Genomic DNA, 26332 nt, shown 5'->3' with positions numbered 1-26332 from the left:
GGAATTTCCGCCCACACAGACAGGAAGACCGGAAATCCAGCCGTAAGGGCAGATGCAGGCCAGTTAGTGCTGGCAAAATCCCCGAACGCAGCCCAGGAAGTTTGAGTTCCCTTATGACTCCATCATTAACCAGCATAAACCACCCCTGGAGCCTGAAGCCCTCCACGGCCAAATGAAAACAAGTTCATTTTAACTTTAGTGCAAAACAACTTTTTGGAGGTGCTTACAGAGAATTCCTGGGCTGCACGCTCCGGGCTGCACGCTCCGGTCCTGGGGTGGGGCAAAGAATCTGCATTTCCCACAGATTTCCCAAGGAATGCCATTGCTTCCAAGTCACAGACCACTAGCTCAAATGCCCATCAAGAGAGCCCTGATTTAAATATAATTCCGAATACAGGAATACTATGCAGCCCTAAAAATGTGACTCTTTAGTATGCTATTTTGCAAAAATGGACAAAATGAGCAATCATGTGGTTAGGAGACAGGGGTCGAAGGCAATATTTCCTTGTCCTCTGTCACCATATGAAAGTATTACATATTACAAAACCAGCGTTGGGCGGTTACTCCTATTAACACGCTGAGCCACACCTTCGCTTTTGCAGCCACCGTACACCTCGCACACCACGCACAAGAGTTCCGGGCTCCGGGACATAATCCTTCTGCATGGTATTTTTATCTGTAAATTGGGCTCAAAACAGATACACTTCGCTGCTGTAGTTTAGGTCAAACCCTTCAGTTTATGGTAGCATAAAAATTACGATAGTGCTACACTGATATAAAGATACATATATATATACAGTCGTAAGTGGATCGTACGGAGGCTGCTATTAACACACTCCATTCTAACACGACTGAAAGGATCGGATAGTAATTCACAACTTAGGCAAACAGAAAACAATGATGTAACCCCAAAATTCACCCCACCCCAAAAGAGAAAAGCTCAGGTCACCAGGGGAAGGGGCTCGGGGGAAGACGGTCTTCCGTGTCGGTATCCTGGCACAGCATTCTGTTGGTGAGACTAGGAACCCAGTCCGCGTTCGGGTTATCCTGTCCTCCGCATCCGAGGTCAATTCAAAAAACAACAGGAACTACACTGGAAATCAAGCCCAGAGCATCATGGGCGTTCGGCCCAATGGGGCCTCCTTACTGTGACTTATCAACTACAGCCGCCCATATTGGGCGGCAAAGTTGCCCCCATCTCCGCGGGGCGGAGCCTCGGAAGGGGCGGGGCTTAGCCAGAAGCGGTGAGACGCAGGTTCCGGGCGTCTAAGGGCACGCACGCGTGGGTCAGCGTGGGATTATAAAGACTCGAAGCCTAGGCGCAGGTTCCCACAAACCAGACTGCCGGCCTGTTGGGAGGACGCCCAGGAGCTCCAAGGACTTGCCCCGCGGACTTGCCCCGCGACGCGCGGCTCTTCACCCACCCGGCCCGCAGCCCGCTTCACCTGTCGCCGCCGCCGTCGCTGGGGGACACTCGCCCTCTGCCAGGCCCCAGGAGCACCGCCCGCAGCGCCGCTCGGATGATAGGCAGACGCCTCCTCAGCCCCAGCTTCTATGCTGCGCCCTGGTGGGAACCGCAATCCGGAGGACCCGGCCCCGCCAAGCGCCGCCGAATTGAGGAGCCCGCGGGCCCTGAACACGGAATGGCGCCCAGCCTGCCAGGCCCGGCCGAGGCCGAGTCCCGGGCCGCCGACGCGCTCACCTCCGTGGTGGTCCTGGCTGCGGGCTGCGCCCTGCAGCTGCCTCTGGACGACGTCGACCTGGTGCTGGAGCCCGAGCCCACGTCGGTCCTGCAAGTGTGTCTGGGAGGGCACACCCTCGTGCTGGTGCCCGAGGCCCTCTTGGGCTCGGGAACCGGGGCGCACTCGCCCGTCGGCCTGGAACCCGGCGCTCTCCTGGATGCTCCCGGGGGAGGCGTCGCCATCCAGCAGGGATTCTTCTGCGCATTTGTCCCAGAGATCGCGTTCCCAGAGATCGCCGTCCCCGATATCGCCGACCCAGAGATCGCCGTCCCCGAGTTCGCCGACCCAGAGATCGCCGTCCCAGAGATCGCCATCCCAGAGATCGCCGTCCCAGAAGAGGCCTATGACGAGGACGCGGCCCCCGGGTTCCTGACTCCTTGGATGGTCGCTGCAGCCGGCTCAGTCGCTGGAACGGGGTTAGGGACCCACCCGCACGGCCCCATCAGAGCGCCATGGCCTCGGGCCCCCACGCCTAGTCCAGAGAGACGCCCGCCTGGTCCCTACTACAACCTGGACTTCCACCTTTGGGAGCGCTTCCCCAGCTCACCACTCCAACCTCTACCTCCGTCCCCCAGTCCAGGTCCTCAGGTGCGCCCCCGGCGCCCTCTGGGGCCTGCTCCCAAGGCCCGGAGACGGCTGTTCCAGGAATGAACTACTACAATCCCCGCCCCACGGGGCTGAGGACCAGGAGAAGGTATTCTGATAGCGGTTGTGTGTATATTGCACAACCTACAAGAATGACTAAGGACATATACTCTCTTGATGCGGGCTGCTTTGCAGAATTTTCTATCAATGGTAGACTAAAACTTTTGGAAGAAAGATCACAAAGCAGCAAAGAAATGCTGCTTGAAATACAGGATACTTGACTTTGGGTGGTGAGCAATGCTATATACAGATGATGTATTATATATAATTGTGCACTTGAAACTTATGTAATTTATTAATGCCCCCCCAATAAATGTAATATTTAAGAAATATTTTTAAAATATAATGTACATCCAGATTGCTACTTGCGTTGTTTTCTTTATATAGGTCACCTTTAAGCAGTTCCATTCCCCCTAGTTTTACTTCAGACCTCGGCTCCACTACTTTTCTCTAAAAATACTTCTCTTCCCCAGTAACCTACCACTGTACCTCTTTTCTCCCGAATTAGAGTAATTACTAAATTTCTTTTGTATAATGGGTTTTGGCCCTAATATCCATGGCACTAGCCCCTTTTCGGAGGACCTAGCAAATAGCTATATGTGGACAAATGTCTGTTGTGAACAAAACAAACAGAATGGGGAACAATGACTGTGCACCCTCCTGTCTTTTTAATGACTAGGTAAGCCAGTGATTTAACTATATTGCTGGATTTATAGAGGTTTTTTCCCCCAAAGTATCAACCCTTTTCAATTATTTTCTTATATTTTAATATAATTTTCCTGTCCTGGAAATGTAATTCTAAAGACTATTTTTATAGTTCTAAGACCCTAGATATACTTTGTACATTGGTACTGGCATACGGAAATAATTTATTCTCATATTGATCTGGTATCCAGCAAAATTATTTAATTTCTTTAATGGCTTATTGGTAGATTCTCTTGCTTGACTGATAAAGAAAATACTATCCTATGTAATAAAAGAGTAATATGCAAATTGACCAACACTCCAACACACAAGATGGCTGCCCCCATGTGGACACAAGATGGCTGCCACAAGATGGCCAGCAGGAGAGGGCAGTTGGGAGGCAATCAGGCCAGCAGGGGAGGGCAGGTGGAGGCGATCAAGCCTGCAGGGAAGGGCAATAGGGGGGGGACCCAGGACTGCAGGAGAGGGCAGTTAGGGGTGACCAGGACAGCAGGGAGGGCAGTTAGGGGTGACCCTGCCAGCAGAGGAGGGCAGTTGGGGAGACCAAATCTGCAGGGGAGACTAGTTGGGGGGACCCAGGCCTGCAGGGGAGAGCAGTTGGGGTGGGGAGGGGGGGAAGACCAGGCCTGCAGGGAGGGCAGTTGTGGCAACCAGGGCAGCAGGGGAGGGCAGTTGGGAGGGACCAGGCCTGCAAGGGAGGGCAGTTGGGGGCAATCAAGCTTGCAGGGGAGGGCAGTTAAGGTTGACCAGGCTGGCAGAGGAGGGAAGTTGGGGGCTACTGGGCCTGCAGGAGGAGAGACAGAGAGAAACATCGATGTAATACACATCAATTGGTTGCCTCCCACATGTGCCCAGGACTGGGACCAAGCCTGCAACCGAGGCACCTGCCCTTGACCAGAATTGAACCTGAGACCCTTCACTCCATAGGCTGGTGCTCTAACCTCTGAGTAAACCGGCTAGGGTGAGAAATTGTCTTTTTTTAAAAATGTATTTTATTTATTTTTTACAGAGAGGAAGGGAGAGTGAGAGAGAGTAACATCGATGAGAGAGAAACATCAATCAGCTGCCTCTTGCACACCCCCTACTGGGGATGTGCCCACAACCAAGGTACATGCCCTTGACCAGAATCGAACCTGGGACCCTTGAGTCCGCAGACCGACGCTCTATCCACTGAGCCAAACCAGTTAGGGCGAGAAATTGTCTTTTTTGACAAGCCTCTTACATGTTATCCTTAGTCTCCTTTATTAGATATCACTTCAAGTCCAGATTGAACAGTAATAGGGGCATCCTGTCTTATAACTTGTGTAAATGTAGGTGCTTCTAAATTTTACCATAAATTTTAATCTTTTCTGAACATGCTTGGTAGATAACCTATATAAGAAGTTAGTTTTCCGTCTTTCTAATCATTAAAAATTTTGGATTTTTGTGTTGTTTATTTGGGGCTGGCTACAAACACTTTCTCAGATTATTCTGAATGTTGGCATTTTATTGTTTGTGTGTCTACATAAAGTAGCTACATTCAATCTTTGAGTCTTTGGGTACATACAGAAAGCTGGCAACAGAGCAAATGAGACCAAGCTTGGGGCTTCAGGAATTTTAAAAATTGCATGCCCTTCTGATTTCAGAAGAGAATGTGGAAGGGGAAAGGCAATAACTGCAGGATCACTTTAAGGATTTTAAATGTTAAATTTTGAAACTAAATTTTCTGTATGTATAAGATGATTTATTGTAGTTTCTTTTTAAATCTATTCATGTGGTCATTCACACTGATAGGCCTTCTAAAGAAGTACCTTTGCATTTTGGTTATTCTACATTATTTTATACAATTCTAATTCCACCCTTGGTTCTTTTTTGTTTTGTTTTTTCTTTGTTTATTGCAACCATATACCCACCATTCCTAATTTTAAAATTATTTTTCCAGGTTTGCCTCATATTTTACAATGAAATAAATTATTAGTGATAAAACTAATATCAAGATACTAGCTTTTTCTGTTGAATACTAATAATTATTTAGACTTACCAACATGCTTTGCCAGTGTCTTTGCTCACCTTCTGTTCTTGCATTCCACTCCTTCATTCTGTCCTCATTTTTTATTTTTTTCTTATCAAGGTATACTCTTTCAAATTCCTTCAGCTGTGGCCTGTGTATAAATTTTAGTTTTCTATGCCTGCACGTATTTCAATTAAACCTTCAAACTTGTATAATTTTAGCTTGGTGTGGAATTCTAAAATAATGCCTGTACTCTCTCACTACTTTAAAGAGGCTGCTCTATTATTTTCCCTACACATTTATTGTCACAGTTGAGAAGTCTTCTGTCATTTGTATTGCCATTCCTTTGTAGGAGATTAGGCTGTTTACTTTAGTATTTTTCTTGACTTTGATGTTCCACAGTTTCAACCTGATGTATTTAGCAGTAAAAAAGTTTCCTGCTGCAACTCAGTGAGCTTTCTAAATCTGAAGATTTAACTCTTTTCTTAAAATCTCAAAAAAGAATGAGTCAGAATCTCTTGGCCTATTAAACCCCTCTCCAATCTGTGGGACTTCTAATAGAGAAATGTTGGAGCTGATTAATTAATGTCCCTAGCCCTATGTCTCTTTTTAAGTTCTATATCAATTAGCTCAATAATTCAACTTCCTCTGGCATAAAATCTCTAATTATTTGGCAACATTAAATAAGACTGGTTTTCTCCGGGGCAAAGAAATTTTTTTTGTGGACCTATTTTGAATGGGAATACATTTTTCTGCTCCACATTTGAATTTTCCATTTGCTTCTTTCAGTTTCCCTAAAATCCAGAACTCAGACCCACCTATATGGAGCTTATATAATTTGAACCTGAGAAATATTCCCTTTCTTTTCTAAGGCACCTTTCAAATGAACAGTTTTGTTCAAGTCAAATCATCCTTGGTGAAGTTATGTCATTTTAAAAGATAGGCCCAAGGATTGGGATTGTAAAAAGACTACATATAAGAAGCAGGCATTTTTCCTGGAAGAGGAGAGGATTTAGACTTAGGTTACCCCATAAGAGCTGTCAAAGGTGGGTAAAACATGATACTTGTGCACCTTATGTCTTAGGCCCCCAACATGATGGTTGGCCGCCTCTGAATGCACAACTGACAGCCTACACCCGCTAGCAGGAGGAAGACCAGAGAAAACCTTCTGAGTCAATTCCCAACTTTCAGGACAGGAGAACCTCTTGGCTTTACTGAGAAGCCACAGCAAAGTTTCTCCCAACGGCTACCAGTCTGCTGAGAGCGGCAAACTCACCAGACTGTGCTGTTGGCCTGAGCAACAGGCTCGAAGGACCTATTACTGTGTTATATACCCTGTGTTTCTCATTCTTGTGACAAGCAACACTTTTAGTCAGCAAATGCAAAATGGAAACATGACAGAGAGCTAAAGGAGATGAGAAAAAAAATGGCTTGATTCCACCAAGGATGTCAAATAAATGGAACCAGTATCAAAACCCGGTACCAGCTCTGGCTGGTGTGGCTCAGTTGATGGGGGTTGTCCCAGGCACCAAAAAGTTGCTATTTTGATTTCAAGTCAGAGTACATGCCCGGGTTGTGGGCTCAAACCCCGATACGGGGTGTACAGGAGGCAGATCGATGTTCCACTCTCACATTGATATTTCTCTCTCTCCGAAAATTAATTTCAAAATCTTAAAACACACACACACACACACAAACCTGATACCAAACTGAGAATAAGTAGCCAAGAAACTACTGCAGTAACAGAATTAAAACCTGGTGTTGACTCACCACGTTGGCCCAGACTCCACAAACTGAGGGTATCAGGGCAAAAGGTGTCTGCATGGGTGCTGTACCTGTTTGAAGGCTGAGGTCCATGGCGATGGGCAGTGCAGACTATATCACACGGGGACCTCCAGGAAAGCTGAAAACAAAGAAAGCCCACTTACATTAGAACAAGCAGAGGCTATTTATTCAGAGCTTGTTAGAGCAAGGGTGTCAGCCCTATCACTGGCTTGCATTTAACAAACTTATCGGTAGGCAAGGGAGTAGGGAAGCTTTTTCGTGGAGAAAGGGGAGGGCTTCAGGTATGATTGACTGGAGGTTGTTGGCTGGGGCAAGCTGGAGGCAGGCTAACTAGAAGCAGGACATCCTATGTCATTGGTTTGGTTTGTGTGCTTTGGGTCTTAGGCTTAGCATGTTTGGCTTTCTCAAGCTGGTCCTGAGTTGGAAGTGGGGGTAAAAATTAGAAAAGCTGACGAAGTCCTGAACATTTGGGGCCAGTTGCTGCAGAGGTTATGGTTTTCTTTCTGGGCTGGTTGCTACAAAAGTGTGGGTCAGAATTTCTATTGTCATATGTGGTCTGGCCATTGTTTTATATATTCAGCCTCTCAGATCCCATTAACCCCATCCAAAACCAGAAAGGAAGAAGTAAAATGTCTATCTGCAGATTATATGATTTATGTATAGGAAACCCTAAAGACTCCACAACAAAATTATTAGCAATAATAAATTCATTAAAGTTGCAGAATACAAAAATCAGTGTCATTACTATACATAACCAGCAAACTACCTGGAAAAGTTTAAGAAAACAATTCAAATGATAGAAACAAACAAAAAAAATACTTAGCAATAAACTTAACAAAAGAGGTGAAAGACTTATACACTGAATATTATAAAATATTGATGAAAGAAATTATAGAAGACAAATAGATGCCCCATGTTTATGGATTGGAAAAACTAATGTTGTTAAAATTTCCATAGTACCCTAAGTCAGCTCCAGATTCAATGCCATCCATATCAATATCCCAATGACAATCTTTAAAGAAAACAAACAAAAGAAATAGGGAAAAAATCCTAAAATTCATATGAAACCACAAAATACCCCGAATAGCCACAGCCATCTTAGCAAACACAAAGCTAGAGGCATCTCACTTTCTTATTTCAAAATTTATTATAAATCTACAGTAATTAAAACAGTATGGTACTGGCATAAAAGCAGGCATATAGACCAGTGAAACATAATAGAGAGCCCAGAAATAAATCCCCACACTTACGGTCAATAGATTCCAACAAGGGTGCCAAGAGTACATAATAGGGAAAGGAAAGTCTCTCCAACAAATTATTTTGGGAAAACTGGATATCCACATGTAGAAGAACAAAATTGGACCCTTATCTCATCATATACAAAAATCAACCCAAAACTGATTAATGACTTAAACGTAAGGCCTGAAACAATAAAATTCTTCAAAGAAAACATAGAGGAAAAGCTTCTTGACATTGGTCTGGGCAATGATTTTTTGAATATGATATCTAAAGCACAGGTAACAAAAGCAAAAATAAACTAAAACAAAGGAAACAATCAACAGAATAAAAGGGCAACCTACAGAATGGAGAAAATATAGATCTGTTAAGTGGACAATATTCAACATATATAAGGAACTCAATAGCAAAATCTGTAATAATAAAAGCATAACATGCAAATCTACTGAACAACCGAACAGCAGAACGACTGTCCAGAAGACCTTCCGGACGACCACGCTATGACATGCACTGGCGCCAGGCCAGCCAAGGTGGGTGCGATGCAATTGGTCAGGGGGCCCTGCCATCGCCCCGCAATATCCCCCCAGAGGAAGGCCCAGGCCACCAGCCAGGGAAGCTGTGGTGGGTGTGCAGGGCCAGCCAGCGATCGCCCCACAGGGGGAGGCCCAGGCCAGCCAAGTGATCGCACCCCACGCCTGTCACCCGCAGAGGGAGGCTACCAGTGGTGGAGGGGTGGGGAGGGCAGTGCCGCACAGATGGCAAGCTGTGGCAGTGGCAGGGGCAAGGTCAGCTGCCGGCAAGAGGAGTGGGGGGGGGGGGGGAGACTTGATAGGCTCTGATCATTGCCAGGCCTAGAGACCCTACCCAAGGGGTCCTGGATTGCAAGAGGGCGCAGGCCAAGCTGAGGGACACTCCCCACCCTGCACAAATTTCATGCACCAGGCCTCTAGTATAATAATAATACAGGCAGTCCTCAGGTTATGTCGGACTCAACTTATGTCGATTCGTGGTTACATTGCCATCTCCCATTTACAGTATTTATTAAAATTAAAAAAAAAGTTCCGTCATTTCGACATATGTACACAGGTGCTTTATGTTTTTTTATTATTTATTTACCACAAGTAAAGGTCAGGAATTGTTATCTTTCTTTTAAATTTTTTTTACTGTTTCCCTTCATTACTGCTGTGTATGTGCTCCGTGTGAGAGATGTAGGTGCTTATGCAGGTGGGTTCCAACTTACAGCAAAAATCGAGTTACATTGGGCCATAGGAAAGGATCTCCTACGTAACCTGAGGACTGCCTGTAACCGGATTTGCCTGTGCGGCGTAATTCAGTGGTTGAGTGTCAACCTATGAACCAAGAGGTCATGGTTGGATTCCAGTCAGGGCATGGGCACAGGTTTCAGACTCCATCCCCAGTAGGGGATCTGCAGGAGGCAGCCTATCAATGATTCTCTCTCATTATTAATGTTTTTCTCTCTCTCCCTCTCCCTTTCTCTCTGAAATCAATAAAAATATGTGTGTGTTTTTTACAAAGATTACCATTTTAGATGGTGTGCTCAGGAAAGCCTCAGAGACAAAGCCCTTTGAGTAATGGGCTGAAAGAAGTGAGGAACCATGCGGTTCTATGGGTAGAAGAAAAGCAACTGCAAAATCTGTGAGTATGCCTCTCTAGGAAAGCATAAAGGCCAGAGAGCTGGAACAGAAGGAGCAAGGGGGAGAGTCAATCTGACATAATACAAATAGGGAGTCTAGATCATATAGAACCTGTATAAAAATACTGGCTTAGACCCTGAGTTAAATTGTAGGTATTTAGCAGAGGATTAACATGCTCTGACTTAAGGTTTAACAGAATCACCCTAGCTATTGTGTAGAGATTACCTGAAAAAAAGGCAAAGCAGAGATGCAAGGAGACCACTTAGGAGGCTTCTACCGTAATTCACTGAAAGGATGAAGGTGGCAGCAGGGTAACAGCAGGAATATGGTATGAAGTGCTATGGTCCAGGATATCCAGCAATGGATGTGATGTGTGAAAAAAAGACGCAAGAATAATTTTGAGTGTTTTTGGTCTGAGCAACAGGAAGTAATTGCCAATTATTGTGATGGGAAACCCTGTGGAGGGATGAGAAGTGGGGAAATATAAGCAGCTGAGATGTGGACCTGAAGTTTGGACTATGCATTATTAGATTGACATATGTAAAATTGGTAATATTTAATGACTCTGAACTACAAATGTGAAAATTATAGATAGTTCAACTTAGATATCCAGGAGAACATGCTGACAGTACATTTGGATGTCCATGGCAAAGGAGTAGGAGTGAGACTCATTTTACAGAGCCACCAACCTACACATGGCACTTAAGACATATAGAACCTGTATAAAAATACCGGCTTAGACCAGTATTGATAAAATAAATAAATAAGGCCAAGAGCATGGTCCTAGGATATCCCAGCATTCAGAATGAGGAACAAACAGCTCAGGAAACTGAGAAGGAGAAGTTAGAGACAGCCAGGAAGAGTGTGAGATCTTAGATGCCAGGGGGAACGTGTTTAAAGGAGAGAGTGAGTGTGTCAAATGCTGCTGGTACTCAAGAGAAGAAAGAGAATTAACCACTAGGTTTCATAATGTGGGGGGATCATTAGTGACCTTCATGAGAGTGTTTATAGATGACTGGCATGGACAGAAATGTGATTGGAATGGGTTCGAGAGAGTGGGAGGAGAGAAATTAAGAGAGTGGAAGTAGAGTTGACTAATTCGAGTTTTGGTGTATAAGGAAGGAGAAAATTGATTCAGAAACTGGAGGAGAAAGTCATGTCAAGAAAGTTTTTACTTGTTTTAAGAAAGAAGCGTTTACCTCTTGACGTAGCTGGTTTGCCTCAGTGGATAGAGCATCTGCCTGTGGACTGAAGAGTCCTGAGTTCAATTCCAGGAAGGGGCACATGCCCGAATTATAGGCTTGATCCCCAGTAGGGGGCGTGCAAGAGGCAGCCAATCAATGATTCTCTCTCATCATTGATGTTTCTTCTCTCTCTCCCTCTCCCTTCCTCTCTGAAATCAATAAAAATATTTTTTTAAAAAAAAAGAAAGAAGAGTTTAGCTCTCAATTATACATTGAAGATATTTATTCAGTACAGGTAGCTAAACTTTGATGATGCTAGACAGAGACAGGATAATTGCCAGACTGATGTTCTTGAGGAGGCAAAATGAACTGAGATCAAGTGCACAAATGGAGGAAGTGGCTTTTGCTAGGAGCATAGACATTTCATCCATAGGAACAGAAGAGAAGACAGAATATATAGTCCTTAGTGGAGCTTGGAGAGATATAATAATAAAAATTTTGAAAAGTATTTTTATGATTGTTTATATTGTCTCAGTGGAAAAGAAGCAAGGTGACCATCTAGGGGAGAACATAAGGGGTGAGGTATTAGAGATTTGCAGAGAGAGGAGAAAGCATGCAATGTTCACCTAGCACAACAAGAGAGTGATGGAATAAAGCATAAGAGTAAGATCACTGGGCAGCGTTTGGAGCCCGCTTGAGGTTAATGATCATGAATATAAAATGAGACCAGTTATTGGGATTGAATGTTTTTCTTCAGCCCCATTCAGCTGCATAAGTGCAGACACAAGGTAGCAGATATATCAACCAGCAAAGTAGGAGACAGGAAAGGGAGCTGAAGGTATAAACATGGTTTATGATTATAATTATTATAATGAGGATAATTTAAGTTCCATGGGAGGAGCAAAGAGAGAACCTGATGGTGTTGGTTTTAGTGAAAAGGTAGTAGGATCCATGGGTTTGTCCAGAGGGATGGAAGGTCTGATAGAGCTTAAATATTTAGAGGCCTAAACTAGAAAATTAGGAGAATAAAATGGTTGGAAATGTGATCATGGAGGTAATGACAAGGTCAAGAATAAGAATCAATGAGGTAGAAGGGAAGACAAAATTGTTGAAGGGAAAGAGGAGAGGCCAAGACTTGGGGGCAGAGGAATCCATGGGAAATTAAAATCACCACAAATTATGCCAGGTGTAAAATGTGTGAGAATTATAGTAAATCAAGTGCTAAAGTTTTCATAACTATGATAGAGACATTTCCTATGCATGTATGTGCTAAATTATTGGTATAAAGTATGTATGAAACCTAATCTTTTTAAACAATATTTTGTTTCTTTACAAATTGAGGTAATATTACGAAGGTTACAAAGATAGTGATGACATAGTAAATGAAGAAAGCCATATCGAATAAAACTGTCGGCAGTGGCCTTTATGAGAAGGTGCTAAGTTGGTCTTTGAAGAAGGTACCAATGCTGCATAAATTGGAAGAAGAGTCAAAATCCAATTTCTTTAAAGTAAAAAATCAAAACGAAGATAGAAACATTTCAAAGAATAAGATATAAAAATGGCTAATAAGCATATAAAAAATGATCCACCTTGACTGACAATCAGAAATGCAAAATGAAAACACAGTGGGATAGCATGTAAGTACATCAGAGTGGAAAAGATTTAAGAGTTTGGCAATAAGAGATGTTTGCAAGAATGTATGGAAATATGCTCTCTGCACAGGAGTGTAAACTATGAAAAACATTTGTGGGGGTGGGGGGAAATGGGGAGGCATTACCTGTTAATTTGAAAAGGTGTACATAGTACCAATTAGCAATTCACTCCTAGATATGCACAATAAGTATGAGTAAAAAATCCATGACTTAAAACCGGATAAGTCTGCATTTGATTCCTACATCTAACACAAACTGGCTATTTAATTTTGAATAACTTACTTTACCATTCTCAGTTTCACCTATTGTGAAGACTGAAAAAGATCAATTTTTTTCAAAGAAGGCAGGGGGAAGCTTTGGATATGTTTATGGCATTAACTGTGATGATTTCAGGGATTTATACTTGTTTCCAAACTCAAGTTGTATACATTAAATCTGTACAGATTTTTGTATGTCAACCATGTTTTTAAAGAAAATTCTTATTTAAATTACTCAATAAAAAGGTGGATGTATAATAAGTGCTCAATAAAATGATTAGTTTATATTAATGTTTTAATTTTACGGATATTATTAATACTGTTATAACAGCCTTAACCTTCAGGAAGAATCTGCCACAAATATTTTACTTTAGCATTAAACAAAACTTCTCTTAAAAGAGAAATCAGTATTTTCCATTTATTCCTGAAATTAAAGAACAAGCATTAAAGAAATTTCTTGGAGTATTTGGGTGGGTCCATTTGATGCTGGGAAGTGAGTGGTCTAGTTGAGTGGTCTTTTTGCTGGAATGCCTGAAATCACGGAAAAACATCGGTCCCAAAAGTAAGCAATGTTTCAAGTTGTTACTGGCATATCATTTTTTCCCTAGACAAGTACTCTGCCCCCTACAGGCCTATAGAAGTATTTCCTTATAGTGACCTACCAACCACAGACAGAGATACTGGGCTGGATCTCTTGGGGGCGGAGCCTCGGAAGGGGTGGGGCTTAGCGAGAAGTGAGATTTTGGTTCCCGGGGCCTCAATTGCCACTTCATCGGTCCCCCCTACGCGCACAGGTCAGCACGAGGAGCCAAAGATTCGAAGTCTAGGCGCGGATTCCCCGCCAGCTGGACTGCGAGCCTCCAGACAGGAGACCCAGGAGCTCCGAGGATTCCCCACCGCAACGCGCGGTCCTTCACCCAACCCGCCCCCAACCCGCCTACCTGTCGCTGAGTGACACTCGCCCTCTGCCAGGCCGCCCGCAGCGCCGCTCAGATGATAGGCAGACGCCTCCTCAGCCCCGGCTTCTATGCTGCGCCCTGGTGGGAACCGCAGTCCGGAGGACCCGGCCCCGCCAAGCGCCGCCGAACTGAGGAGCCCGCGGGCCCTGAACACGGAATGGCGCCCAGCCTGCCAGGCCCGGCCGAGGCCGAGTCCCGGGCCGCCGACGCGCTCACCTCCGTGGTGGTCCTGGCTGCGGGCTGCGCCCTGCAGCTGCCTCTGGACGGCGTCGACCTGGTGCTGGAGCCCGAGCCCACGTCGGTCCTGCAAGTGTGTCTGGGAGGGCACACCCTCGTGCTGGTGCCCGAGGCCCTCTTGGGCTCGGGAACCGGGGCGCACTCGCCCGTCGGCCTGGAACCCGGCGCTCTCCTGGATGCTCCCGGGGGAGGCGTCGCCATCCAGCAGGGATTCTTCTGCGCATTTGTCCCAGAGATCGCCGTCCCAGAGATCGCCGACCCAGAGATCGCCGACCCAGAGATCGCCGACCCAGAGATCGCCGACCCAGAGATCGCCGTCCCAGAGATCGCCATCCCAGAGATCGCCGTCCCAGAGATCGCCGTCCCAGAAGAGGCCTACGACGAGGACGCGGCCCCCGGGTTCCTGACTCCTTGGATGGTCGCTGCAGCCGGCTCAGTCGCTGGAACGGGGTTAGGGACCCACCCGCACGGCCCCATCAGAGCGCCACGGCCTCGGGCCCCCACGCCTAGTCCAGAGAGACGCCCGCCTGGTCCCTCCTACAACCTGGACTTCCACCTTTGGGAGCGCTTCCCCAGCTCACCACTCCAACCTCTACCTCCGTCCCCCAGTCCAGGTCCTCAGGTGCGCCCCCGGCGCCCTCTGGGGCCTGCTCCCAAGGCCCGGAGACGGCTGTTCCAGGAATGAACTGCCCCTCCCTCCAGAGTTATACTAAATATCCTACAACCTGGAGACTGAGCACTTCATGTGCAAGCAATTCCTTCCGTGCAGACTGGCTATAGTAAGCAGATAAGACGTTAGGAAGAGAAAGAATATTCTAGACCATTGGTTTTCTCTTTCTTGGTGTGTCCAGATGCTCTTCTGGAAAACTGCAAAACAGCATAATGGTAACTGTTGGATTTTATCAGATGTTTCCAGCATGCACTGGGACTTTTAAACCTGATCATCCGGTGGTTTTGACCTATAGACTGATGTAAAATGTTTGCATTTCGGCTGGTCCACATTATTTCATACCTTTTTAATTTTACCCTGACCTTTTTCCTATGTAAATCAATCTTCTAACATTTAAATTTTTATTTATCATATTTGCTTCCTGCTTTTATTAAATAAAATATTATTGATCAAGCCCTGAAGTCAACATGATTTCTTAAATATATTTTTATTGATTTCAGAGAGGAAGGGAGAGGGAGAGAGAGAAACATCAAGGATGAGAAAATCATTGATCGGCTGCCTCCTGCACGCCCCCTACTGGGGATGAGCCTGCAATCTGGGCATGTGACCCCAGCTGGAATTGAACCCGGGACCTTTCAGTCCACAGGTTGACACTATCCACTGAGCAAAACTGGCTAGGGCAGTGTTCAGCAAACTCATTAGTCAACAGAGCCAAATATCAACAGTACAATGATTGAAATTTCTTTTGAGAGCCAAATTTTTTAAACTTCTTCTACCGCCACTTCTTCAAAATAGACTCCCCCCAGGCTGTGGTATTTTGTGGAAGAGCCACACTCAAGGGGCCAAAGAGCCGCATGTGGCTCGCGAGCCGCAGTTTGCCGACCACGGGGCTAGGGCAACATGATTTTATTTTTAAAAACATCAATACTATTAAATTTAGCACATACTTTACCAATTCTTCTCTGCCTCCTCAGTCTTATGTTCCACTCTGAAAGTCTAGGCACAGTTTTCTTCTTGCTGAAGAATATCCTTTAATAGTTCTTTCTACTATGTTCTATGTATGATAAACTGTCTTGGTTTTGTAAGCCTGAACATGTTTTTGTGTGGTAAACTCTCTTATGTTTTATTGCATATTCAATAAGTCTAACATGATGTTTAACTAAAGATGTTAGTCCATTGTTCTGCCATTTTTTTTGTTTTGTTTTTGAAAGCAAGAAGTCTTCTGCCAGTCAGTTTGTTATTCCTTCTATATTTGATTCTGCTAATAACTTTAGCATATTTTTAAATGTTCCTTTTCCTTTGGTGTTCTAGAGTTTTATTGTAATGTCTCTGGGGTGAACTCTATTTTTATTTGGCTGAGTGGAATTTAATTAACTATCAATATAGGGAATTGTCTCTTGACTGAAATCCCACAAAATATTAGGCTCCATAGCTTAGAATATCCCACATATCCCCATCTCTGGGAATCCAATCAGGTATCCTATATAATAAAAGCCTAATATGCCAATTGTTTGACCTGGAGTTCAACCGCTTGCTATGACATGTGCTGACCACCAGGGGACAGTGCGGAATATGGCGGGCTTCGGCGATGCGGGGCTGGCAGTGAGCAGCAGTAGAGGTGCTGCTGGCCCCAATGGGCCCCAAGGAGAGCAGGACCGGGGCAGCGGGATGGTGGAGCAAGTGAGTGGGCAGCTCCAGGCCAAGGCGGGTGGGAGTAGGGGCCCGATCACCCCGCCAATCACCCCACAGATAGCAACCAGCGGCAGCGGCGGGGGAGAGGGGGCCCCATGGCATTTATTCGTGAGGGAAAAATTAGCTAAAATACAATCTCATAAACCACTTGCTTACTTTTATTAGTGCCTATGTCTAAAGTCTCTAAGATTTTCCTGGAGGCTATGGAAAGCCTTTACCCCATCTCTGACCACTCCTTATGCAATGGTTCTTGAATTTTTTTTTTAATAAAAAAGCTTTTAAAATACTCAAGTGAAACTGCAGTTTTTTGTTAGAGATCAGGCTGTGGTATTTAATAATACTAGTAAAAATTTATCATAAGGTTAACTTTTTGTATTCAAACTTTCTATCTTACTTGTATTACATTGAGTCCTTAAAAATTAGTTTAGTCAGTCCTCATTGGTGAAGCTCAGAGGAGAGAAGGAAATTTTACGAAATTAAATAGTATGTGTCGGATTTGAATGAACAAATGATTTTTCTCTATAATCCCATCTGAAGAATTCTTATTCATTATCTCTGAGTAATACTGATTCCCTATTCTTAATGTTCTGCCTTTCCATCTCCAATAGTCATGTAGTAAAACTGCTTTCTCTCTGATAATATCTTTTAGTTTGCTTTTTTTATTTCATATGTTTTTAACCTTCTTAGCTTCATGCATACTATTTCTAGTTCATTCAGTATTTCCAGTTTCAATTCTGTCTAAACTTTTGTTTAACCTATTCATTGTATTTCTTGCTTCCATGTTTCCATATTTAATCCCTAGAAGTGTTTTTTAGTTCCTTTTTTAGTTACAGCTGACCTATTAGTTCAGGTGTACAATATAGCAATTAGACATTTATGTACCTTACAATCACACTGATAAGTCCAGTACCCACCTGGCACCAACATACTTATTACAATATTATTGACTATATTCCCTATGCTGTACTTTATCATTAGTTCTTTTCTAAAGCTGCCATATTTAACAAATATGTATCAAGTGCCTACTACGTACCAGGCACTTTTTCCAAACTCCAAGAATACAGGCAAGAAAAAAACATTTAAAAGTCACTGCCTTCATGGAGTGCAATAATTCACCCAATACATAATGCTGCCTTACATCAAAGTAGTAGCAAGAGGAGTGATATGAAGCTGCACGTAGTTGGATGTATTTTGAAGATAGAGAAAACAGGATTTCTTGTGAAAGGTGTGAGAGAGTCAAGGATAAGTGAAGAGTTTGGGGCCTGAGCACAAAAAGGATGGAACTATTATTTTCTGAGATTGGCAGGACCTTGAGCAGATATAGGGGGGAAAAATAAGATGTTCCATTTTCAACGTGTTGTTTGAAGTGCCAGGAGGCGGGGCTTATAGTGAGAGGCAGGTCACCTGACCTGTCACTCAGTGCGGCTGGAGGGCAAGACCTAAGCCCCGCAGGGCTCTCCTAGAATCTGGGTCTGCGGGCCCCCACCCCCCGGGAGGCACCACCCGAGTTCCCAGGACTCGCTCGGCGATGCCCGACCCTTCACCCAGCCCGCCCCCAGCTTGTCTCACCCGTCGCCGTCGCTGGGGGACACTCGCCCTCTGCCAGGCCCCAGGAGCACCGCCCGCAGCGCCGCTCAGATGATGGGCAGACGCCTCCTCAGCCCCGGCTTCTATGCTGCGCCCTGGTGGGAACCGCAATCCGGAGGACCCGGCCCCGCCAAGCGCCGCCGAACTGAGGAGCCCGCGGGCCCTGAACACGGAATGGCGCCCAGCCTGCCAGGCCCGGCCGAGGCCGAGTCCCGGGCCGCCGACGCGCTCACCTCCGTGGTGGTCCTGGCTGCGGGCTGCGCCCTGCAGCTGCCTCTGGACGGCGTCGACCTGGTGCTGGAGCCCGAGCCCACGTCGGTCCTGCAAGTGTGTCTGGGAGGGCACACCCTCGTGCTGGTGCCCGAGGCCCTCTTGGGCTCGGGAACCGGGGCGCACTCGCCCGTCGGCCTGGAACCCGGCGCTCTCCTGGATGCTCCCGGGGGAGGCGTCGCCATCCAGCAGGGATTCTTCTGCGCATTTGTCCCAGAGATCGCCGTCCCCGATATCGCCGACCCAGAGATCGCCGTCCCCGAGTTCGCCGACCCAGAGATCGCCGACCCCGAGATCGCCGACCCAGAGATCGCCGTCCCAGAAGAGGCCTACGACGAGGACGCGGCCCCCGGGTTCCTGACTCCTTGGATGGTCGCTGCAGCCGGCTCAGTCGCTGGAACGGGGTTAGGGACCCACCCGCACGGCCCCATCAGAGCGCCATGGCCTCGGGCCCCCACGCCTAGTCCAGAGAGACGCCCGCCTGGTCCCTACTACAACCTGGACTTCCACCTTTGGGAGCGCTTCCCCAGCTCACCACTCCAACCTCTACCTCCGTCCCCCAGTCCAGGTCCTCAGGTGCGCCCCCGGCGCCCTCTGGGGCCTGCGCGCCAGCGGGGAGAGGCCTGTTCCAGGGATGAACTGCCCACAATTCCTGGCCACCGGACTCTGGCGCTAGTGATCTACCAAGGCTGGATGTAAGCTCTTAGCGCTACTCAGAGATGGAGCATCTTCATTCATAGACAGTGGGCAGCTGCGGTTTTTGTTGGTTTTGTTAGTTTTTTTAGTAAAATGCCTTGATCCGTAGCAGGCAAGGACATTTTTAAAAAGCAGATTCTTGTAAGGTCCTTTAGCAGAGCCACATATAGCTAACCGTAGATTTTTAGGTTCCTTGTCTCTGTTGCATGAGCTGCTTTTTCCACCTCTTTCACCTTCAGCCAAATCCATTCTCGTTTCACTCCTACTGTTGCCTCAAACTCATCTCACCTTTTTCCCCAAATTTATCTTTTTTCCCCAACACCTCCTCCATGCATCTCTCCTTTCTCTCCATTCCAGGTTGTTTTTTTTTCTTTTTGTAGTTATGAACATATCTGTGTATTTCCCTAATGTTCTCTGAGGAGCTTCTGATCAGCATTTTTTTTTTTTTTGCATGCACAGTATTTATTAAGAAGAGCCTTGTGCCCTAACCGGTTTGGCTCAGTGGATAGAGCGTCGGCCTGCAGACTCAAGGGTCCCAGGACTCAAGGGTCCCAGGTTCGATTCCGGTCAAGGGCATGTACCTTGGTTGCGGGCACATCCCCAGCAGGGGGTGTGCAGGAGGCAGCTGATCGATGTTTCTCTCCCATCGATGTTTCTCTCTCATCGATGTTTCTCTCTCATCGATGTTTCTAACTCTCTATCCCTCTCCCTTCCTCTCGGTAAAAAAATCAATAAAATATTTTTTTAAAAAGAAGCAGAGCCTTGCAAAAGAAGGCAAAGTACACGGCAGTGGTCAGAGGGAGAAGCTGAGGTGCTACTGGTCCAGTAAGAGCTGCAGCCCGCCTCGTTGGGAGCTCTGGAGTTAGAATGGCTGGTCAGAGTTGTCCCACGTTAGGCTGAAATAGGCCAATTCCCTCATTCATCGGTCCTTGAGCATGGGACACCAGGGAGGGGCCCTGGTCCTGGTCAAGGCAGCGTTCTTCAGCTGAGACCATTTCTAAAGGGGATGGCAGCTGAAGGCTTTCTGTCCATAGCGCTCCTAGCAGCTGTGGGAAGAACTCTCACTAAAGAAGAACCTGGTGCTGCATCACACTGTCCACCACATTTTCATGATATGGATTTCTTTTTATCTTGATGTCCATCTCCATTTATTCCTGCCTTCAATTATGACTAGCAGTGAAGTGATTATAATATTATTTATCTAAGCCTTGAATATTTGGATACAGTCTGATCACCAATTTTCTTTATCCCTTCCTTTTTGCTTTTCTAACACCTTTCCCTGGACCTGGTTAATCAAGATAAATGCATATTGAAGAAGTAAATGAATAAATGACACACAGGTGTGATGCCGTGGACTTTGGGGGATATTTCTAAAATTAGAACATAAAGTTAGTAAAAACAATATTTAATGAAAGGAGGAAGCTATGATATTGATTTGTTACAGAAGCATATACAGTGCCATATTCTCCTGCACTTTAACAAGCAATCCAATGGGTATTCTTAATCACGGCAGTCTAGGCTTCCCTTTGATTCCCGCTCAGAATGGGAGGAAGAACAGCTACTCACTAGGATGCACTTAGCTTCACAGCATGGATATTTAGTCTAATTTATTATTGAGCATTTTTTCATGCTCATTAGCCCATCATCCAGAATTTTCGGGTGTTATTTCTTAGTACTATTTTCATAATGTTGGTTTCACTATAAAGAAAAGAATTTTTTACGGATAATATAATCATATCCTTTGGTCCCCATTCCCTGTCCCCTCCTCACCGTTGCCAGAGGATTCCCATCATGTTATGAGTTTGGTGGGTATCATTCTAGTCAATATATGAATGCTACATATACTATTTCCAGATATAAATAATCAATATTTATGTTGTTTTATTGACAATTAATTTTACATAACTGGCATCATATTCTTCAATTTACTTTTTTCCTCAACTTTATTTTTGGAATCGTAAATTATAAATATATATGGTTCATTTCTCCTAAAGATTTAAGTTTCCATTATATGATATACCATATTTTATTCACTAATTTAATAATAGATATTTGTGCTTACAATTTTCAGTATTACAATCAATTATTGAATTATTCATCCTTTACTATTTATAATGCCAATTCAGTTCTGTGCAAAAGTCCACCATGACAATAAACTAAAGACAGTTTTAAATAAACATAAAACTGAATGACTTTGCCACTAGTAAACCCTCTCTAAAGGAAATCCTAAATGATATACTTCAAACAGAAGAATACTGATGTCAAGGTGGAAGTTCTGAGAAGTAGGGTAAGAAATAAGAACAAAGTACTACTGGTATATATGTCAGTAATAAATCTAAATGAATAATAATGGCTGGCTAAAACATTAATAATGTCTTAAGGTGATAAAAACAAAACAAAGATAGGATTAAAATATATACCAACCATCAAGAAAATGAGAAGACAAGCTCGGACTGGGAGAAAATATTTGTAAAATATATATCTGATACAGAATTATTATCCAAAATTATAGAAGTAACTCCCAAAACTCAACAATAAGAAAACAAAGCATGCCCTCGCCGGTTTGGCTCAGTGGATAGAGCATTGGCCTGTGGACTGAAGGGTCCCGGGTTCGATTCCAGTCAAGGGCACATGCCCAGGTTATGGGCTCAATCCCCAGCAAGGGGTGTGCAGGAGGCAGCCGATCAATGATTCTCTCTCATCATTGATGTTTCTATCTCTCTCTCCCTCTTCCTTCCTCTCTGAAATCAATAAAAATATATTTTTTAAAAAACAAAGAAAACAAAGCAGTTCTAAGAGGGAAGTTCAGTGTGAGTACATTAAGAAACAAGAAAAATTTAAGGTAAACAACCTCACTTTACACTTCAAGGAACCAGAAAAAGAAGAACAGGCTAAGCCCAAAGTTAGTAAAAGGAATGAAATAAACCCCAAAGCAGATATTAATGAAATAGAGACTTAAATGATACTTAGATGAAAATTAATGAAACAAAGAGCTGTTTAAAGAAAAAAAAAAGATAAACAAAATTGGCAAACCCTTAACTAGACTCACCAAGAAGAAAAGAGAAAGGACTTAAATAATAAAATCAGAAATGAAATAGGAGACATTACAACTGATACCACAGAAATACAAAGGATCATAAGAAACCACTATGAGTAACCATAAGCCAAAAGAATTGGACAATCTAGAAGAAAAGGATAAATTCCTAGAAACATACAACCTACAAATACTGAATCATGATAAAACAGAAAATCTGAAGAGACCAATTACTAGTAAGGAGATTGAGTTGGTAATCAAAAACCTCCCAACAAGCAAAAATCCAGAACCAGATGGCTTCACTGGTGAATTCTACCAAACATTTAAAGAAGAATTAATACAAATCGTTCTCAAAGTCTTCTAAAGTAGAAGAAGAGGAGACACTTCCAAACTCATTTTATGAGGCCGGCATTACCCTGATACCGAAACCAGACAAGGATGCCACAAGAAAATAAAATTACAGGCCTATATCCCTAATGAACGTAGATGCAAATATCCTCAGCAAAATATTACCAAACAAATTCAACAATACAATAAAAGGACCATACACCATGATCAAGTGGAATTTATTTCAGGGATGAAAGGATGGTTCAATACCCACAAATCAATCAATCCCTCTTAGAACCTCACTGTCCCCATCTGTTAGATGGGCAGGTGTCAGACTAGATCTCCAAGGGCCTTCCCAGCTCTATCTCTTGAGGCTGAAGCCCAGAAATACTCACGATAGGTAACAGTAGAGAATGGAAAATGCACGGAAAAGAGCAAGAAAGGTAGAAGAAGGGGAAAGAGGGGCAGTGTCACCTGACCAACTCCTCCTCCGTCTGACTCTCCCAGGTGTCACCTTCTCAGGAAGCCTACTCTGACCCCCACCCCTAGGACCCTCTTTCAGGCTCCCCTTTAGTGCTCAGCTAGGGACCAGATCGAGGCCTGGCCCTGGCCGAGAGGACATTAGTGAAGTGAAGAAAGGAAGTTCTGAGGGAGAGAAGACTAGTAGGTGAACAAAGTGTGCTGCCTTCTCTGTGGGGCCAGCAGTGCTAGGAAAGCCCCCTATAACTGAGCTGACATGGCATGTGAACCAATGATGTGTGAGTACGTGAGAGTGAACTGGAGAAAGAAGGACCTAGACGGGGCAGCTGCCTCCCCCAAAGGGGAATTGGGAAGGGACAGACTAGCTGGCTGGTACTGGGGTGATGCCAGAGGCAGTTTCTAGAAACAGAGTTTTGAATGCATGCTAAGTGCACCGCGTCCGGAGCTAAGGTTTGGAAGGAGGCACGAAGAAGCAGAAAAGCCAAAGAGAGTGGAGGAGTTTGTGAAGGCACTTCTTGACCCCCCCAGCCCCAACTCTGTACCTTACTAACTCCTGCTCATATTACTAGCCTCTGACCCCCAAACCCCCAGGGTGGCCCCGCCCCCTCCTGCTACCGTAATTTTAGTTAAATGACTATTCAGTGTCTGGTTGCTTTTTCCCACAGGGTCTGTTAGCTTTGTGAACACAGGACAGTGCCCTGCTGACCACGGAATGGCCAGCCCCAGCCCTGTCTGGTTTGGGCATCAGGGTAATGCCTGGCACATGGTAGGCATTCAGGAAATAGCTGTTGAATACAAGAATGAACAGAAGAATGGTGATTCGGAAACCTCTGGGGGCAAGGCAGTGCCCTCAGGGCCCCGGTGGAAGTCGCCTGCTAAGGATGGATGGATGGGGCCTGGCCGGTAGGCTGGCCAACCCCTGCCACATTGGCCATGCGGTTTGGCCCCAGATCTACCGAGAGGGGGTGGGACCACAGCTGTCTGGGACCGCTCAGCACACTCCAAGCAGCGTGTCCGTGGTTCCTCGCCCTGGTTTGAGGGCTGAGCCGGCAGCCTTAAAGGAAGCTTGGGAAATTGTTTCAACCAGCTTGCCCTTCTGGGGCCTGACATCATGCCGGCCTGTTTTCCTGCCCTCTCCTATGGTCTGGTGATTAGGGAGCTTGCCTGTGGCTCATTCTCCATCACACAAGCCCAAATGAGCCACATTCTTCCTCCAATTCACACATGGAACCAAAACATCCTGGCCCTGGTTTTACTTTCCCTCCTAAGCCCCTGTGCTTCCCTGACTGAGGGTCCTTCTGAAATCCTAGAGGTTTGTTCCCAAGCAGTGTATTCCATACACAGCCTGAAGTGGGATTACAGTAGAGATAAATAAAAGATTAGTTTCCAAGTTTTGGGACTAAATAAAGGATCGGATTCTTGGTGATTGGGAGATAAAAGGAATTTGGGGGGTTGTTCATGGATGAACCAATTCAGAAGCAGTTTGGGGCAGTGGGTGGGACCAGGAGCTCAGTTTTCCCTGGGGTCTCCTTGTGGGTCTCCCTCACTACCCACCCTGCCCATCTGGTTTCACTTCTGAGACGGGCTGAGGAAGCTAGGGCAGCAGGGAGCCCACGCCAGGCGCCTGCTTAGAGTCTCTGACCAGGCGGGGATGACTGAGCATAGCTGGCCCTTACACTGGATTCAGAGGGTCTTCTGTGTCCCAGAGGAGTGAAATGTCCAGGTAACACCTCCCTTCTCTGGAAGATGTTTGCACGACAATCATAACTCTCCGGAACATCACTAACGGCCTAGGATTAGGCAAAAGCAGGCCTCTGGCATGGGATACATTTACTCTTATTTTTCACCAAGTTTAACAGCATGATCTATCTTGCTTGTCCCTAGGCCTGACAGATTGGCTACAGCAAGTCAGAAGGGAGAGTAGAAAAAAAAGATTCCCTGAAGCGAAGACAGTTGACTGTCTGAATGGGAAGGGGGCACCACGAAAAGCAAAGAGGAAGAGGCCTGAAGAAGCACTCGCTGGGGGCCATGCAGTGGCCTGACAATCACCAGCTGATGTTCTGAGTCCTGAGCCCAGGAGCCCAGAGTAAAATGAGGCTGCACCCAGGGAGCTCTACTTATAAAGGCAAGTGAGTTCAGCGTGCCCGCCATGTCCCAGGTGGCAAAAGGTACAGAGGTCTCCTCTCTTAAAGCGTGAGTTCAGTGGCTGAGAATGTAATGTCTATAGGACGGGTCATTGCTTCTTGGTTTGGGATCACTGAGGGCTGCTCTGGCAGGATTGTATCTGCAGTGGCAGTAGTATTCAAGAAAACTGGGCATCATCTTATGAGAATTTACCAGGCACTATTATAAGCACAAATTATTATTACAATTTGTTTAATTCTTATAAGAAGCCCATGAAGTTAACAGAACTTGCTAGCTGTGGGGAAAAGGTCCTGGGAAGAAAAGGAAAGAATTATAATTTTTTTTAAACTGGATTTATCGTGAATATTTAATAAGAGCTCACAAATCCAACTATCTCTTAATAATTCATGAATTCAGCCTGAATGATGATGATGCCATAAATGACGAATATGACTTTGAAGTAAAAAAAAAAAAATCCAAAAATATGTTTTAATCAGTCATCTATATGCAAGCTGCATTAGCGCACCCTGGAACATATGGATGAAATTTTCAATTTCCAGCTAATAGGTGGGTGTTTGAGAAGATCTCCATGTTTAGCAACATGCAGGAAAAAAATGCCAAGTATCTGACTGTTTTTCACTTCCCACTCAGTTGTTCTGGGAACCTGTAGATAACCAATATCAGAAAAATCTCTCTCTCTCACACACACACACACACACACACACACACACACCACCACCACCACCACCACCACCGAAACCAGAGTACCCCAGCTAAGCCTCAACCAATGTGCCTCCTGGTTACCCTTCCTGGAGGCTCCTGGTCTACGGCTGTAGGTGGAGTTGGGGAGAGTGACCCGTGTTCCACACAGGACAATTGCTGATGAGCAGCACTGGCAACCTAGACCCGCATCCCCCCCACACTCCCATTTTACTGGAGATAAAAGGGGAAATGCCCCTGACCTGGCTGCTTTCCATGTGGGCCTCGCAGGTCAGAGCACAGAAACCTAAGAGCATCCGTCAGCTGAGGATCAAGCCTCTCCTGCAGGCAGCCACGGAGGGGTGGAAGGAGCCGCTCTTCCGGCGGACTCCCTCCCAGATGCAGTGGCTCCGGGAACTCCAAAGTGGAAACTCAACTCCTGGAGAACAACTGGCCGCAAACCGAGACCTCCCTGTTTATTTTAACTTCCACTCTGAGCCTCCCCATCCGCAGTGGGTGCCTGACCACCTGCAGCAGAATTCCCAGGAAAGCTTTTTGAACCTGGAGACTCCGGGGTCCCTCCCCAGGCATCCTGGACCAGCTCCCTGTGGTGGGGTGCAGGAATCTGCATGTTGAAAGGGCTCCCTGATCAGCCTTACACTCCAAAAAGGCTGAGAACCACTTCCCTAGAGATGTGTTCATTCCA

At 45.4% G+C, this 26332-nt stretch overlaps 3 protein-coding genes across 3 annotated transcripts; all 3 read left to right on the top strand.

Annotated features, from left to right (window-relative positions):
* The first annotated feature begins 1520 nt into the window (after positions 1-1520).
* Positions 1521-2393, top strand: LOC103299661 (proline-rich protein 23C-like). Its single transcript, XM_054708012.1, has 2 exons — positions 1521-1943; positions 2049-2393. Exons 1-2 carry the CDS (start codon positions 1521-1523, stop codon positions 2391-2393), a joined length of 768 nt encoding a protein of 255 aa, XP_054563987.1.
* Positions 2394-13844: 11451 nt separating this feature from the next.
* Positions 13845-14732, top strand: LOC103299671 (proline-rich protein 23C-like). Its single transcript, XM_054708011.1, has 2 exons — positions 13845-14267; positions 14388-14732. Exons 1-2 carry the CDS (start codon positions 13845-13847, stop codon positions 14730-14732), a joined length of 768 nt encoding a protein of 255 aa, XP_054563986.1.
* A 3318-nt stretch (positions 14733-18050) lies between these two features.
* Positions 18051-24845, top strand: LOC129147162 (proline-rich protein 23C-like). The gene is made up of 3 exons (XM_054708149.1): positions 18051-18491; positions 18576-18871; positions 24716-24845. Exons 1-3 carry the CDS (start codon positions 18051-18053, stop codon positions 24843-24845), a joined length of 867 nt encoding a protein of 288 aa, XP_054564124.1.
* The last annotated feature ends 1487 nt before the right edge of the window (positions 24846-26332 follow it).

Source organism: Eptesicus fuscus, chromosome 18 (genome assembly GCF_027574615.1).
Source record: "Eptesicus fuscus isolate TK198812 chromosome 18, DD_ASM_mEF_20220401, whole genome shotgun sequence".
Taxonomy (NCBI): Eukaryota; Metazoa; Chordata; class Mammalia; order Chiroptera; family Vespertilionidae; genus Eptesicus; species Eptesicus fuscus.
Note: the sequence above shows the minus strand (reverse complement) of the source record. Positions and strands in the feature narration are given on the sequence as shown.

Bases quoted from the DNA above. Each gene is read 5' to 3' on its own strand.
- LOC129147162 (XM_054708149.1), top strand. From the start codon at position 18,051: ATGGGCAGACGCCTCCTCAGCCCCGGCTTCTATGCTGCGCCCTGGTGG. The intron at 18,492-18,575 runs GTCCCCGATATC...GCCGACCCAGAG, and splicing joins CATTTGTCCCAGAGATCGCC to ATCGCCGTCCCAGAAGAGGC. The intron at 18,872-24,715 runs GCGCCAGCGGGG...ACAGCAAGTCAG, and splicing joins CGGCGCCCTCTGGGGCCTGC to AAGGGAGAGTAGAAAAAAAA.
- LOC103299661 (XM_054708012.1), top strand. From the start codon at position 1,521: ATGATAGGCAGACGCCTCCTCAGCCCCAGCTTCTATGCTGCGCCCTGG. The intron at 1,944-2,048 runs GCATTTGTCCCA...GCCGTCCCAGAG, and splicing joins TCCAGCAGGGATTCTTCTGC to ATCGCCATCCCAGAGATCGC.
- LOC103299671 (XM_054708011.1), top strand. From the start codon at position 13,845: ATGATAGGCAGACGCCTCCTCAGCCCCGGCTTCTATGCTGCGCCCTGG. The intron at 14,268-14,387 runs GCATTTGTCCCA...GCCATCCCAGAG, and splicing joins TCCAGCAGGGATTCTTCTGC to ATCGCCGTCCCAGAGATCGC.